This window comes from Phyllobates terribilis, unplaced genomic scaffold (assembly GCF_046119375.1).
Source record: "Phyllobates terribilis strain yellow unplaced genomic scaffold, ASM4611937v1 Scaffold_4__5_contigs__length_816908805, whole genome shotgun sequence".
Lineage (NCBI taxonomy): Eukaryota > Metazoa > Chordata > Amphibia > Anura > Dendrobatidae > Phyllobates > Phyllobates terribilis.
In genome coordinates, this window is record NW_027362764.1 from 42,820,119 (window position 1) to 42,838,049 (window position 17,931).

Here is a 17,931-nt window from a genome sequence, read left to right on the forward strand (position 1 = left end):
CTGTATTATACTCCAGAGCTGCACTCACTATTCTGCTGGTGCAGTCACTGTGTACATACATTACATTATTGATCCTGTACTGTTCCTGAGTTACATCCTGTATTATACTGCAGAGCTGCACTCACTATTCTACTGGTGCAGTCACTGTGTACATACATTACATTACTGATTCTGAGTTACCTCCTGTATTATACTCCAGAGCTGCACTCACTATTCTGCTGGTGCAGTCACTATGTACATACATTACATTCCTGATCCTGAGTTACATCCTGTATTATACTCTAGAGCTGCACTCGCTATTCTGCTGGTGCAGTCACTGTGTACATACATTTCATTACTGATCCTGAGTTACATCCTGTATTATACTCCAGAGCTGCACTCACTATTCTGCTGGTGCAGTCACTGTGTACATACATTACATTACTGATCCTGAGTTACATCCTGTATTATACTCCAGAGCTGCACTCACTATTCTACTGGTGCAGTCACTGTGTACATACATTACATTACTGATCCTGAGTTACATCCTGTATTATACTCCAGAGCTGCACTCATTATTCTGCTGGTGCAGTCACTGTGTACATACATTACATTACTGATCCTGAGTTACATCCTGTATTATACTCCAGAGCTGCACTCACTATTCTGCTGGTGCAGTCACTGTGTACATACATTACATTACTGATCCTGAGTTACATCCTGTATTATACTCCAGAGCAGCACTCACTATTCTGCTGGTGCAGTCACTGTGTACATACATTACATTACTGATCCTGAGTTACATCCTGTATTATACTCCAGAGCTGCACTCACTATTCTGCTGGTGCAGTCACTGTGTACATACATTACATTACTGATCCTGACTTACATCCTGTATTATACTCCAGAGCAGCACTCACTATTATGCTGGTGCAGTCACTGTGTACATACATTACTGATCCTGAGTTACATCCTGTATTATACTCCAGAGCTGCACTCATTATTCTGCTGGTGCAGTCACTGTGTACATACATTTCATTACTGATCCTGACTTACATCCTGTATTATACTCCAGAGCTGCACTCACTATTCTGCTGGTGCAGTCACTGTGTACATACATTACATTACTGATCCTGAGTTACATCCTGTATTATACTCCAGAGCGGCACTCACTATTCTGCTGGTGCAGTCACTGTGTACATACATTACATTACTGATCCTGAGTTACATCCTGTATTATACTCCAGAGCAGCACTCACTATTCTGCTGGTGCAGTCACTATGTACATACATTACATTCCTGATCCTGAGTTACATCCTGTATTATACTCTAGAGCTGCACTCGCTATTCTGCTGGTGCAGTCACTGTGTACATACATTACATTACTGATCCTGAGTTACATCCTGTATTATACTCCAGAGCTGCACTCACTATTCTACTGGTGCAGTCACTGTGTACATACATTACATTACTGATCCTGAGTTACATCCTGTATTATACTCCAGAGCTGCACTCATTATTCTGCTGGTGCAGTCACTGTGTACATACATTACATTACTGATCCTGAGTTACATCCTGTATTATACTCCAGAGCTGCACTCACTATTCTGCTGGTGCAGTCACTGTGTACATACATTACATTACTGATCCTGAGTTACATCCTGTATTATACTCCAGAGCTGCACTCATTATTCTGCTGGTGCAGTCACTGTGTACATACATTACATTACTGATCCTGACTTACATCCTGTATTATACTCCAGAGCTGCACTCACTATTCTGCTGGTGCAGTCACTGTGTACATACATTACATTACTGATCCTGAGTTACATCCTGTATTATACTCCAGAGCGGCACTCACTATTCTGCTGGTGCAGTCACTGTGTACATACATTACATTACTGATCCTGAGTTACATCCTGTATTATACTCCAGAGCAGCACTCACTATTCTGCTGGTGCAGTCACTGTGTACATACATTACATTACTGATCCTGAGTTACATCCTGTATTATACTCCAGAGCTGCACTCACTATTCTGCTGGTGTAGTCACTGTGTACATACATTACATTACTGATCCTGAGTTACATCCTGTATCATACTCCAGAGCTGCACTCACTATTCTGCTGTTGCAGTCACTGTGTACATACATTACATTACTGATCCTGAGTTACATCCTGTATCATACTCCAGAGCTGCACTCACTATTCTGCTGGTGCAGTCACAGTGTACATACATTACATTACTGATCCTGAGTTACATCCTGTATTATACTCCAGAGCTGCACTCACTATTCTGCTGGTGCAGTCACTGTGTACATACATTACATTACTGATCCTGAGTTACATCCTGTATTATACTCCAGAGCTGCACTCACTATTCTGCTGGTGCAGTCACTGTGTACATACATTACATTACTGATCCTGTACTGTTCCTGAGTTACATCCTGTATTATACTGCAGAGCTGCACTCACTATTCTACTGGTGCAGTCACTGTGTACATACATTACATTACTGATTCTGAGTTACCTCCTGTATTATGCTCCAGAGCTGCACTCACTATTCTGCTGGTGCAGTCACTATGTACATACATTACATTCCTGATCCTGAGTTACATCCTGTATTATACTCCAGAGCTGCACTCACTATTCTGCTGGTGCAGTCACTGTGTACATACATTACATTACTGATCCTGAGTTACATCCTGTATTATACTCCAGAGCTGCACTCACTATTCTACTGGTGCAGTCACTGTGTACATACATTACATTACTGATCCTGAGTTACATCCTGTATTATACTCCAGAGCTGCACTCATTATTCTGCTGGTGCAGTCACTGTGTACATACATTACATTACTGATCCTGAGTTACATCCTGTATTATACTCCAGAGCTGCACTCACTATTCTGCTGGTGCAGTCACTGTGTACATACATTACATTACTGATCCTGAGTTACATCCTGTATTATACTCCAGAGCTGCACTCATTATTCTGCTGGTGCAGTCACTGTGTACATACATTACATTACTGATCCTGACTTACATCCTGTATTATACTCCAGAGCTGCACTCACTATTCTGCTGGTGCAGTCACTGTGTACATACATTACATTACTGATCCTGAGTTACATCCTGTATTATACTCCAGAGCGGCACTCACTATTCTGCTGGTGCAGTCACTGTGTACATACATTACATTACTGATCCTGAGTTACATCCTGTATTATACTCCAGAGCAGCACTCACTATTCTGCTGGTGCAGTCACTGTGTACATACATTACATTACTGATCCTGAGTTACATCCTGTATTATACTCCAGAGCTGCACTCACTATTCTGCTGGTGCAGTCACTGTGTACATACATTACATTATTGATCCTGTACTGTTCCTGAGTTACATCCTGTATTATACTGCAGAGCTGCACTCACTATTCTACTGGTGCAGTCACTGTGTACATACATTACATTACTGATTCTGAGTTACCTCCTGTATTATGCTCCAGAGCTGCACTCACTATTCTGCTGGTGCAGTCACTATGTACATACATTACATTCCTGATCCTGAGTTACATCCTGTATTATACTCTAGAGCTGCACTCGCTATTCTGCTGGTGCAGTCACTGTGTACATACATTTCATTACTGATCCTGAGTTACATCCTGTATTATACTCCAGAGCTGCACTCACTATTCTGCTGGTGCAGTCACTGTGTACATACATTACATTACTGATCCTGAGTTACATCCTGTATTATACTCCAGAGCTGCACTCACTATTCTACTGGTGCAGTCACTGTGTACATACATTACATTACTGATCCTGAGTTACATCCTGTATTATACTCCAGAGCTGCACTCATTATTCTGCTGGTGCAGTCACTGTGTACATACATTACATTACTGATCCTGAGTTACATCCTGTATTATACTCCAGAGCTGCACTCACTATTCTGCTGGTGCAGTCACTGTGTACATACATTACATTACTGATCCTGAGTTACATCCTGTATTATACTCCAGAGCAGCACTCACTATTCTGCTGGTGCAGTCACTGTGTACATACATTACATTACTGATCCTGAGTTACATCCTGTATTATACTCCAGAGCTGCACTCACTATTCTGCTGGTGCAGTCACTGTGTACATACATTACATTACTGATCCTGACTTACATCCTGTATTATACTCCAGAGCAGCACTCACTATTATGCTGGTGCAGTCACTGTGTACATACATTACTGATCCTGAGTTACATCCTGTATTATACTCCAGAGCTGCACTCATTATTCTGCTGGTGCAGTCACTGTGTACATACATTTCATTACTGATCCTGACTTACATCCTGTATTATACTCCAGAGCTGCACTCACTATTCTGCTGGTGCAGTCACTGTGTACATACATTACATTACTGATCCTGAGTTACATCCTGTATTATACTCCAGAGCGGCACTCACTATTCTGCTGGTGCAGTCACTGTGTACATACATTACATTACTGATCCTGAGTTACATCCTGTATTATACTCCAGAGCAGCACTCACTATTCTGCTGGTGCAGTCACTGTGTACATACATTACATTACTGATCCTGAGTTACATCCTGTATTATACTCCAGAGCTGCACTCACTATTCTGCTGGTGCAGTCACTGTGTACATACATTACATTACTGATCCTGAGTTACATCCTGTATTATACTCTAGAGCTGCACTCACTATTCTGCTGGTGCAGTCACTGTGTACATACATTACATTACTGATCCTGAGTTACATCCTGTATTATACCCCAGAGCTGCACTCACTATTCTGCTGGTGCAGTCACTGTGTACATACATTACATTACTGATCCTGAGTTACATCCTGTATTATACCCCAGAGCTGCACTCACTATTCTGCTGGTGCAGTCACAGTGTACATACATTACATTACTGATCCTGAGTTACATCCTGTATTATACTCCAGAGCTATACTCACTATTCTACTGGTGCAGTCACTGTGTACATACATTACATTACTGATCCTGAGTTACATCCTGTATTATACTCCAGAGCTGCACTCACTATTCTGCTGGTGCAGTCACTGTGTACATACATTACATTACTGATCCTGAGTTACATCCTGTATTATACTCCAGAGCTGCACTCACTATTCTGCTGGTGCAGTCACTGTGTACATACTTTACATTACTGATCCTGTACTGATCCTGAGTTACATCCTGTATTATACTGCAGAGCTGCACTCACTATTCTACTGGTGCAGTCACTGTGTACATACATTACATTACTGATTCTGAGTTACCTCCTGTATTATGCTCCAGAGCTGCACTCACTATTCTGCTGGTGCAGTCACTATGTACATACATTACATTCCTGATCCTGAGTTACATCCTGTATTATACTCTAGAGCTGCACTCGCTATTCTGCTGGTGCAGTCACTGTGTACATACATTACATTACTGATCCTGAGTTACATCCTGTATTATACTCCAGAGCTGCACTCACTATTCTGCTGGTGCAGTCACTGTGTACATACATTACATTACTGATCCTGAGTTACATCCTGTATTATACTCCAGAGCTGCACTCACTATTCTGCTGGTGCAGTCACTGTGTACATACATTACATTACTGATCCTGAGTTACATCCTGTATTATACTCTAGAGCTGCACTCACTATTCTGCTGGTGCAGTCACTGTGTACATACATTACATTACTGATCCTGAGTTACATCCTGTATTATACCCCAGAGCTGCACTCACTATTCTGCTGGTGCAGTCACTGTGTACATACATTACATTACTGATCCTGAGTTACATCCTGTATTATACCCCAGAGCTGCACTCACTATTCTGCTGGTGCAGTCACAGTGTACATACATTACATTACTGATCCTGAGTTACATCCTGTATTATACTCCAGAGCTATACTCACTATTCTACTGGTGCAGTCACTGTGTACATACATTACATTACTGATCCTGAGTTACATCCTGTATTATACTCCAGAGCTGCACTCACTATTCTGCTGGTGCAGTCACTGTGTACATACATTACATTACTGATCCTGAGTTACATCCTGTATTATACTCCAGAGCTGCACTCACTATTCTGCTGGTGCAGTCACTGTGTACATACTTTACATTACTGATCCTGTACTGATCCTGAGTTACATCCTGTATTATACTGCAGAGCTGCACTCACTATTCTACTGGTGCAGTCACTGTGTACATACATTACATTACTGATTCTGAGTTACCTCCTGTATTATGCTCCAGAGCTGCACTCACTATTCTGCTGGTGCAGTCACTATGTACATACATTACATTCCTGATCCTGAGTTACATCCTGTATTATACTCTAGAGCTGCACTCGCTATTCTGCTGGTGCAGTCACTGTGTACATACATTACATTACTGATCCTGAGTTACATCCTGTATTATACTCCAGAGCTGCACTCACTATTCTGCTGGTGCAGTCACTGTGTACATACATTACATTACTGATCCTGAGTTACATCCTGTATTATACTCCAGAGCTGCACTCACTATTCTACTGGTGCAGTCACTGTGTACATACATTACATTACTGATCCTGAGTTACATCCTGTATTATACTCCAGAGCTGCACTCATTATTCTGCTGGTGCAGTCACTGTGTACATACATTACATTACTGATCCTGAGTTACATCCTGTATTATACTCCAGAGCTGCACTCACTATTCTGCTGGTGCAGTCACTGTGTACATACATTACATTACTGATTCTGAGTTACATCCTGCATTATACTCCAGAGCTGCACTCACTAATCTACTGGTGCAGTCACTGTGTACATACATTACATTACTGATCCTGAGTTACATCCTGTATTATACTCCAGAGCTGCACTCACTATTCTGCTGGTGCAGTCACTGTGTACATAGATTGCATTACTGATCCTGAGTTACATCCTGTATTATACTCTAGAGCTGCACTCACTATTCAGCTGGTGCAGTCACTGTGTACATACATTACATTACTGATCCTGAGTTACATCCTGTATTATACCCCAGAGCTGCACTCACTATTCTGCTGGTGCAGTCACTGTGTACATACATTAGATTACTGATCCTGAGTTACATCCTGTATTATACTCCAGAGCTGCACTCACTATTCTGCTGGTGCAGTCACTGTGTACATACATTACATTACTGATCCTGAGTTACATCCTGTATTATACCCCAGAGCTGCACTCACTATTCTGCTGGTGCAGTCACTGTGTACATACATTACATTACTGATCCTGAGTTACATCCTGTATTATACTCCAGAGCTGCACTCACTATTCTGCTGGTGCAGTCACTGTGTACATACATTACATTACTGATCCTGAGTTACATCCTGTATTATACTCCAGAGCTGCACTCACTATTCTGCTGGTGCAGTCACTGTGTACATACATTACATTACTGATCCTGAGTTACATCGTGTATTATACTCCAGAGCTGCACTCACTATTCTGCTGGTGCAGTCACTGTGTACATATATTACATTACTGATCCTGAGTTACATCCTGTATTATACTCTAGAGCTGCACTCACTATTCTGCTGGTGCAGTCACTGTGTACATACATTACATTACTGATCCTGTACTGATCCTGAGTTACATCGTGTATTATACTCCAGAGCTGCACTCACTATTCTGCTGGGGCAGTCACTGTGTACATACATTACATTACTGATCCTGAGTTACATCCTGTATTATACTCCAGAGCTGCACTCACTATTCTGCTGGTGCAGTCACTGTGTACATACATTACATTACTGATCCTGTACTGATCCTGAGTTACATCCTGTATTATACTCCAGAGCTGCACTCACTATTCTGCTGGTGCAGTCACTGTGAACATATATTACTGATCCTGTACTGATCCTGATTTACATCCTATATTATTCTCCAGAGCTGCACTCACTATTCTGCTGGTGCAGTCACTGTGTACATACATTACATTACTGATCCTGTACTGATCCTGAGTTACATCCTGTATTATAATCCAGAGCTGCACTCTCTATTCTGCTGGTGCAGTCACTGTGTACATACATTACATTACTGATCCTGAGTTGCATCCTGTATTATACCCCAGAGCTGCACTCACTATTCTGCTGGTGCAGTCACTGTGTACATACATTACATTACTGATTCTGAGTTACATCCTGTATTATACTCCAGAGCTGCACTCACTATTCTACTGGTGCAGTCACTATGTACATACATTACATTACTGATCCTGAGTTACATCGTGTATTATACTCCAGAGCTGCACTCACTATTCTGCTGGTGCAGTCACTGTGTACATACATTACATTACTGATCCTGAGTTACATCGTGTATTATACTCCAGAGCTGCACTCACTATTCTGCTGGTGCAGTCACTGTGTACATACATTACATTACTGATCCTGAGTTACATCCTGTATTATACTCCAGAGCTGCACTCACTATTCTGCTGTTGCAGTCACTGTGTACATACATTACATTACTGATCCTGAGGTTTTTTCTGCATTAGATTGTTATTTTGTGCCCGGTATAATGAGGGGATTTCGCAGGGGGCAGATGATCTTTGTAAAGACACTGATGCAGCAGGGTTTGTGCTGAGATTTCAGTTCTGAATCTTGTGAATGAAGAGATGGATATTACTTAAAAATCATCCAGTCACTTACAGTCAAGTACTAAATATAAAAACCACAGAGCCAGTCCAAAGTACAGATCCTGCTTGTTGATGGGCTCCATATTACAGCAGAAGCTTCTCTGCCGTGTACTGTACATGTGGTAAGAATAAAGTGAATGGAGGAGAGGGATGGAGATATGGGACAATGATGAGCCGTGTTCATTATCTTATTGTAGACCCCTTTTCTCTCTCGGTGGAGCAGCTCCATGATACCGACGTCTGATGTATTTATACAATAGATGGAACAATACTTACAGGAACTCAGAACTTGGGCTTTAAATTTAAGGTTGAACGGATCCCGGGAGAAGCTCGTAATAAAATCCGGTATGTCCGTCTCATACTGCAGGAGAAGGAGACGTCCGAAATTAATATTAATCAGGGATCATGTCATTAAAGAAGAAAAAAAGAAAGTTTTCCACAATCAGTAGTTAAAAGAGTTATAGAAAACAATCCTCAGTGCCTCCATAACTGAGACAGTGACAAGAGGTGAAGACAGAGTCCCCTAACACCATGATCGCCACAGTCCTGTAAGAAATCCACCCACAGAGCCCCCATAACAGTACTGTCATGGTCCTGTAAGAAATCCACCCACAGTACCCCCATAACAGTGCTGCCACAGTGCCCTAAAAGAGATCCACCCACAGTACCCCCATAGGAGATCCATCCACAGTGCCCTCATAAGAGATCCACCTACTATACCCCCATAACTGCCACAGTAACAGTACTGCCACAGTGCCCTTATAGGCGATCCATCCACAGCATCCCCATAACAGTAACAGCCACAGTCCCCTTATAGGAGATCCATCCACAGTACCCCATAACAGTACTGCCGCAGTGCCCTCATAGCAGGTCCATCCATAGTCACAGTGACAGTGCCAGCAATATAATGACCACCACAATGCCAATGTTTACAGTACTCCCATAACAGTACCAGCCATAGTCCCAGCAGAAGAAATCCATCCCCAATGCCCCCCATAATAATGACAGCCATAATGCCCTCATAAAGGAACTATCCACAGTTCCCCTATAACAGTGACAGCCACATTGACAGCACAAGAGATCCATCCACAGAACCTAAATAACTATGAGAAGCCATCCATAGTGTGGTGACAATAGGGATGGATCCACGACACCCCGATAACGATAACCACTAGTGTTGAACGAGCACTAAAATGCTCGGGTGCTCGAAGCTCAGGCCGAGCTCACCATGATACTCGGGTGCTCGACCCAAGCAACAAGCCCAATGTTAGTCTATGGGAGACCCGAGCATTTTTGTGGCGGCACCCCCGGCAGTCTGTAGAAAGACTAAAAAGTGCCCAAAACAATAGTGACAGTGCTTAAAATACATGGGGACAGCAAGGGGATCGCCCCAGGAAGTATTTCTGACCCCCAGGTCACTGCTGTCAACAACGTGGTCAGAGGTATTAAGTCACTTTTACGGGCTCACAATAAAACGTTCAAAAACGAAACTGAAACAGTTTTCCTGTGAAATATGTTAAGGAACATCCTTTCCAGGGTAAAGACTTGTGTATAAGGTAAAATAAATAACAAAAAACAAAAATACTCCTCCACACCTTGGGCTATGTTCACAAGTAGCATTTTTATGCGTTTTTGCACTTTTGTATTGCTTTCAACTGTGACAAAAGCATTCACCGGGAAATGTCATTTTAACATTTTACAATCTTATCTGGCCATGTGCTGTGTGACACATGCATACAGTGGTGAAAAGACATAGGAACAGCATGGGGAAGACCCCTGTAAGCATCTCTGACACCCAGGTCACTACCTAAAAGTGTGCCCATCAGAAGTGATCCTTTCCACATCAGAAGATGCAGACTTGCAACTATCCCCGTGAAGGTCCTTGTCCCAGGGCAGTGTTCAATTGTACCTCCCCCATTCCTTGCAATGCAAGCGCAAGTATGCAGCCTGCCACCCACCCACCCCCAGGCTGCAATACCATACTGCTAGCTTGCACTTGAAATGGGGCCTTTTAGTTTGGAGGAGGCCAAAGCTGGCCACTACCTCATGGCATCTTCAGCAGTGAGGTGTCCATACTCGGTCCCCAGCTGCCCCGCGGCCGGTTGTCCACACACGCTTCCCAGCCGCCTGGGGGCGGCCGAGTGTCCATAAATGGTCCCCAGCCGCCCCCATTTCTCCTTGTAACATACCCCCACAAACTTTTCTTAGCCCGGCCTGCTTTAGCGCAACATTGGACGAGCCCACCAGAGAACCAGACTGCTCCGGTGGGCCCTGGATTCTCCATCAGGGGAGTTGAGAGTGCCAAGATGAGGAGCATGATGATGATGATAGAAGTTAGCGTCTGCTTTGTTTTCTTGGAATGCAAGCGCATGTATGTAGTAGCGGCTAGGCCTGAGGTGGTCAGCGTTTTGGCACATATCCTACATCCTCTGAGGATTGCTGGTTGTTTTCCTGCTACTATCCCAGTTCTATGACTCCCGTTAAAACAAAGCTTCAGGTGATAAATGATGGATGAGGTGGTGGCAAAGGAGAGAGAGCAGGAGGAACAGGGACCATTCACGTCAATATCAGGCCAGTCAACTAAACATGTCTTGTAGGATATGTTTCTGTACCAAAAGGAGCGGTTCGGCTACACAGTTAAAGGGCATACAGTGAGTGCAATGCCTACCAAAAATTTCGAGGCACTCCAATGCCCCTTGGAAGTGACATGGAGGTCAGAGGGCCTTAACTAAACCGTTTTTCCATTTATAGCAACTGGGTCTCCTGTGCACTGTTTGCCTAAGTAGTGAATGGAAGGCTTTCCAAAAATTATGAGGAACTGCAATGCCCCTTGAAACAGACGTGGATTACAGCATACTAAAAACCTTCTACCCATTATTGGGGAGTGGGTCTCCCTTAGTGTTCGCCTATGCATTGAAAAGCAAAAGCTGACTAAAATTAGGAGGAAATGCAATGCCCCTTGGAAGAGTGGTGGAGGTCGCAGTAGCGTAACAAGATGGTTTTAACGCCCCTTGGAAGAGACATGGAGGTCACAGTGGAATAAAAAGACAATATCAATGCCCCTTGAAAATGTGGTGGAGGTCGCAGTAGCTTAACAAGACGGTTTTAATGCCCCTGGAAAATGTAGTGGAGGTCGCAGTAGCTTAACAAGATGATTTTAATGCCACTTGGAAGAATGGTGGAGGTCGCAGTAGCTTAAAAAGACGGAATAAATGCCCCTTGAAGAGATGTTGAGGTCACAGTGGAATAAAAAGACAATATCAATGCCCCTGGGAAAAGTGGTGGAGGTCGCAGTAGCTTAACAAGACGGTTTTAATGCCCCTGGGAAAAGTGGTGGAGGTTGCAGTAGCTTAACAAGACGGTTTTAATGCCCCTTGGAAGAATGGTGGAGGTTGCAGTAGCTTAACAAGACGGTTTTAATGCCCCTTGGAAGAGCGGTGGAGGTCACAGTAGCTTAAAAAAACGGTTTAAATGCCCCTTGGAAGAGATGTGGAGGTCACAGTGGAATAAAAAGACAATATCAATGCCCCTTTGAAAATGTGGTGGAGGTCGCAGTAGCTTAACAAGACGGTTTTAATGCCCCTGGGAAGAAAGGTGGAGGTCGCAGTAGCTTAACAAGACGGTTTTAATGCCCCTTGGAAGAATGGTGGAGGTCGCAGTAGCTTAACAGGGCGGTTTTAATGCCCCTTGGAGAAGTGGTCGAGGTCGCAGTAGCTTAAAAAGTCGGTTTTAATGCCCCTGGGAAAAGTGGTGGAGGTTGCAGTAGCTTAACAAGATGGTTTTAATGCCCCTTGGAAGAATGGTGGAGGTCGCAGTAGCTTAACAAGACGGTTTTAATGCCCCTTGGAAGAGCGGTGGAGGTCGCAGTAGCTTAACAAGACGGGTTTAATGCCCTTTGGAGAAGTGGTGGAGGTCGCAGTAGCTTAAGAAGACGGTTTTAAGACCCCTTGGAGTAGTGGTGGAGGTCACAGTAGCTTAACAAGACGGTTTAAATGCCCCTTGGAAGAGTGGTGGAGGTCACAGTAGCTTAACAAGACGGTTTTAATGCCCCTTGGAGAAGTGGTTGAGGTCGCAGTAGCTTAACAAGATGGTTTTAATGCCCCTGGGAAAAGTGGTGGAGGTCGCAGTAGCTTAACAAGATGGTTTTAATGCCCCTTGGAAGATTGGTGGAGGTCGCAGTAGCTTAACAAGACGGTTTTAATGCCCCTTGGAGAAGTGGTGGAGGTCGCAGTAGCTTAACAAGACGGTTTTAATGCCCCTGGGAAAAGTGGTGGAGGTTGCAGTAGCTTAACAAGACTGTTTTAATGCCCCTTGGAAGAATGGTGGAGGTCGCAGTAGCTTAACAAGACGGTTTTAATGCCCCTTGGAAGAGCTGTGGAGGTCGCAGTAGCTTAAAAAAATGGTTTAAATGCCCATTGGAAGAGACATGGAGGTCACAGTGGAATAAAAAGACAATATCAATGCCCCTTTGAAAATGTGGTGGAGGTCGCAGTAGCTTAACAAGACGGTTTAATGCCCCTGGGAAGAAAGGTGGAGGTAGCAGTAGCTTAACAAGACGGTTTAATGCCCCTGGGAAGAATGGTGGAGGTCACAGTAGCTTAACAGGGCGGTTTAAATGCCCCTTGGAGAAGTGGTGGAGGTCGCAGTAGCTTAACAAGACGGTTTTAATGCCCCTTGGAGAAGTGGTGGAGGTCGCAGTAACTTAACAAGATGGTTTTAATGCCCCTGGGAAAAGTGGTGGAGGTTGCAGTAGCTTAACAAGACGGTTTTAATGCCCCTTGGAGAAGTGGTGGAGGTCGCAGAATGCTTAACAAGACGGTTTTAATGCCCCTTGGAAGAATGGTGGAGGTCGCAGTAGCTTAACAAGACAGTTTTAATGCCCCTTGGAAGAGCCATGCAGTACAGCATCTTAAAAACATTATTCCCATTATTGGGGAGTCAGTCTCCCATAGTCTTTGCCTGTGCCTTCCAAGCAAAAGCTGCCAAAAATTAGGAGGGAGGAACTTGCAATGCTGGCAACACGTACCAAGGTCACCCTGGTGGTATAGTGGTGGTGGAGGCTGAGGATAAGGAGAAGAGCAAAATACAGCCGAAATGAGGAAGTGTATATGTGGCACCCCAGGGGTCTGGTTTTCCACAGTAATGTAATGTTATGTCTGAGAGCAGGTGGGAGGTCCATTGGTCAGGGATCCTGTGCATGCCACACCTCCTGCCCAGTCTTGGGAGGGGAAGAACTTCCCCTGTATAAACCCTGGGCTGAGGCAGGGTTAGTCAGTCAAGGAGAGTAGAGACAAGAAACAGTCACAGGAAGAAACAGCAGAAGCTCAGTGGGAGCAATACTACTACAAGTCAGGGGCTGGCAGCTGCAGAGCTCGCCCTGACTGAGAAGATTTCTTACCGGACCCGGAGTCCGAGGCTGTGGGGACTAACTCCTACCCAGCAGCAGAATCCGTCAGGCAGGGGATTTCAGGTCCTCTGGCCAAGAAGCCCGAAGGCACGGTCACACGCGTGGGACCAGCACCGCCATCGTGGAGCGGAAGCCATTAGAAGGCCCCGAGTCACCGGCCATACGGGTGAGCACCACACAGTACACTCAGGGACGTGGGCTACTTATACCCGCTTCTAGCAAGGTAGCCAGAAGAGTACAGTCAGTTTGGGAGGCCTACAACTCCACCTGGCCAGGGGAGATCCCATCTGCTCAAGGACTGACCAGGCCCCAATCGCTAGCCAGTACTCCGGGAGGGTCTATCATTGTCACCAGTAAAGACCCTGAACTACACAGTACCGTCTCCGAGTGGTTCCTGCTACCCCCATCATCCACATCTGCTGCCCTGAGGCCATACCCCTCCCGTTGGGGGTTATACCATCAACGCTGCACCATCCATCCACCGGCCTCAGCGGACTGTCCTGCAGCGGCAGCTCCATAGCTGCATTCAACGGGTGGCGTAGTCGTACAACATCTACCGCCGATACATCGCCGCTCAGTTTGACTCCCTGGGCACGGACCGGGTCGCCGCCACGAGACTACAACCCTCAAGAGATCCGGCTCCGGGTAAGCTCCCGCGTGCGCAACGCAGCGCGACACAGGCCCAGGGGCGCGTCAACTTTGGCGTAGTCGGCAGGATTTCGTGCCCGCAACCACCGGGTACTGCGTGCCTGAAAAAGAGACTTTTCAAACTTACCTGTGGTGAAGTTTCCCGCCATCCGGCGCCATCTTCTGCCTTCTTCCCGCCATCCGTGGAGTTTTCCCGCCATTGGACGCCATCTTGAGGACGCCGCGCGGGAAGAAGAGGGGCGTGGACTCCGAAAGCGCGCGAGAACTGAAGCCCCGCCTCACGTCCGGACGTTGCGTAAGGTCCTGGAAGGAGCCCAGCAGACGCCGACGTCACAGGAGCGCGACGGAAGGTCCTCAACCCTGACGATCCACTGCGGAGCCGCGGCCTACGGAACAGGATCATCGCAAGGTAGGCCACGGTCCACTAGGGGGGAGGAAGATGTCGGATACGGAGGAGAGCTTCACTGCCTCAACCCCCGCCAGCGCTACCGCTGCTGCAGTTATGCCCTTCACCATGCCCTATATCCCGGGAGCAGCTTGGCTACCCCAGTACTCAGGGGAGTCACATACCCTGCATGACTTTAGAGAAAAGCTGGATAGCCTCTTCCAGGTGTACACCCTCACAGAAGAGCAAAAAGTGAGCATCCTGGTGGCCCAACTAACCGGGGCAGCCAAAAGGGAAGTAAAATCCTGGCCACCTGGGAGGAAGACTGTCGCAGGGATACTAACCCGGCTGAAGGACACCTTTGATACCCGCACCTCAGCCGAGATTAAGCTTAGATTCTACGGGTGCAAGCAGCGAGCGCATGAGAGTATAAGGGACTATGCACTAAACCTACAAGAGGCCCTGAGGGCCATTAAGCAGACCGACCCTGATGGAGTGGGAAACGAGGACAGGCTGTTGACCGAACAGTTTATAGAGGGACTGTATTGTAATACCCACCGAACCCAGTTGCGGGCAATGGCCTTACAGGATCCCCATCTGGGCTTTGCACAGTTCAAGGACAGAGCCATCCGGGTGCTCCGAGAACCGGCACCGGGTGGCGTTGTGACCCACAAGCGCCCTGCTATCACTTACCACCAGGAGGCGGCGCCCTTGTCGGCAGGGCCTGTGGGAGCTGATGCGCAGGCTTTGGACAATGACCCGGCTCCAGACCTACACCATCAGGTCCAAGAGCTAGCTAAGAGCGTTGCTGCGCTAACCCGAACTGTGCAGTCTTTACAGGCTTCCACCCCAGGGAAGATCCAGCTGGCATCCGGACCGGAGGACATCCCGTGGCGTCGACCAAGGAGGACCCCACCGGCCAGAGGAAGACCCAGTGACCGATACAGCGAGGACGGACGACCCATCTGCCGCCGCTGCAATCAACCTGGACATATGGCAAGGTACTGTTCTTTAAACGGGCACAACCTGGGGTAGAGGGCCAACCCCCAGGAAAAAGATCACCAGGCCCATCGAACTGGCGCGACAGATATGTGGGAGGACGTCCAGTCTTGCCTGTGGTACTGGATGGCATTCCCATGAGTGCCCTACTGGACACCGGGTCACAGGTCACCACCATCCCGTACGTGCTCTTTAAGCAGTACTGGAATGACTCGGATATTACCCGCTACCCTGACGACGACTTGAGTATCATCGCCAGCAATGGCCAGCCCGTGCCACAGATCGGATTTAAAGAGGTGACCATCAAAATCGGTAGAGTCGAACTGGCAGCACAGGGACTGATCATTGTAGATATTGACAAACATGAGAGTCACCCAAAAATAACTCTAGGAACTAATGTAATTGAAAATTGTCTTGCAGAGGTGATTTTCCTTTTACAGCAGGTTGCCAAGAACGCCAGCTCCGGCGAGCAGCGGGTGCTCCAGAAAGAGATCCGGTCACTGATGCGACGGCAACAGGTGGAACTCTCCGGCGGTGAGATTGGTAGCGTAAGAATGTGTGACCCTTTTCCTATTGCCATGCCCCCAAAAAGTGAAATGATGATTTGGTGCCGGGCAGCTATTGGTCTGAGAGGTAGAGATTACCAGGCAATGGTAGAACCAGTTTACTCAGACAGTAGGCCCACCATTTTGACAGCACGGGGGGTGGTCAATGTACGCCATGGGAGGGTGCCCGTTCGCATAATCAATATCGGGGAGAGGGAAGTGTACCTGCCCCGGTATGCCACGCTAGCCAAATTATATACCATCAACCAAAACTCTATACAGTCTGTGGAACCCTTGCCTCCATCTCACCCGGAGGAAGGTAACGGCTCTAAGAAAGTAATGGAGGATTGGTGTCAGCAACTACACTTGGGAACTGACTCCACTCCCTCCCACCAGAAACAGGGAGTCTACCGGGTGGTTCAAGAGTATGAGAGAGTGTTTAGTAAACACCCGTTAGACTTCGGGCGAGTCAAGGGGGTAGAACACCGCATCCCCACGGGAGATCATCCTCCCATAAAAGAGAGGTATCGACCCGTACCCCCTGCACATTACCAACACGCCAAGGGGATGCTTAGAGACATGAAGGAGGCTGGGGTAATCCGGGATAGCTGTAGCCCCTGGGCAGCCCCACTAGTTTTAGTCAAAAAGAAAGACAACACTATGAGGATGTGTGTAGATTACCGGAAAATCAACCGTATCACACACAAGGATGCGTACCCTTTACCAAGGATAGAGGAGTCTTTGGCTGCTTTAAGATCTGCTAACTTCTTCTCCACCTTGGATCTCACTAGCGGGTACTGGCAGGTTCCTGTAGCAGAGGCGGACCGGGAGAAGACCGCATTCACCACCCCGATGGGACTTAGCGAGTTCACCTGCATGCCGTTCGGACTCTGCAACGCTCCGGGAACCTTCCAACGACTAATGGAGTGTTGTCTGGGCCACAGAAACTTCGAGACGGTCCTGTTGTACCTGGACGATGTCATCGTATATTCCAAGACGTATGAGGACCACCTGAAACACCTGGCGGAAGTGTTCGAAGCTCTGGCAAGTTACGGCCTAAAGGTGAAACCCTCCAAGTGTCACCTCCTGAAACCAAAGGTGCAGTACCTGGGACACGTGGTGAGCGCTGACGGAGTGGCTCCCAACCCTGATAAGATCACCGCAATTAAGGAATGGCCAAGCCCCTCCAGCGTAAAAGAAGTGCGGCAGTTCCTCGGGTTGGTAGGCTACTACCGAAGGTTTATTCCCGGTTTCACCAAAAAGGCAGCACCTATGCAGGACCTCC

At 46.5% G+C, this 17,931-nt stretch overlaps 1 protein-coding gene across 1 annotated transcript in view; it reads right to left on the reverse strand.

Moving 5' to 3' along the window:
* The window catches only part of CUNH7orf78 (chromosome unknown C7orf78 homolog), a 147,209-nt gene that overhangs the window by 116,858 nt on the left and 12,420 nt on the right, over positions 1–17,931 (reverse strand). Inside the window, exon 3 of the mRNA XM_073677284.1 lies at positions 8,939–9,023. Within this exon, the coding sequence (XP_073533385.1) occupies positions 8,939–9,023 (85 nt within the window). The remainder of the gene's footprint in view (positions 1–8,938; positions 9,024–17,931) is intronic.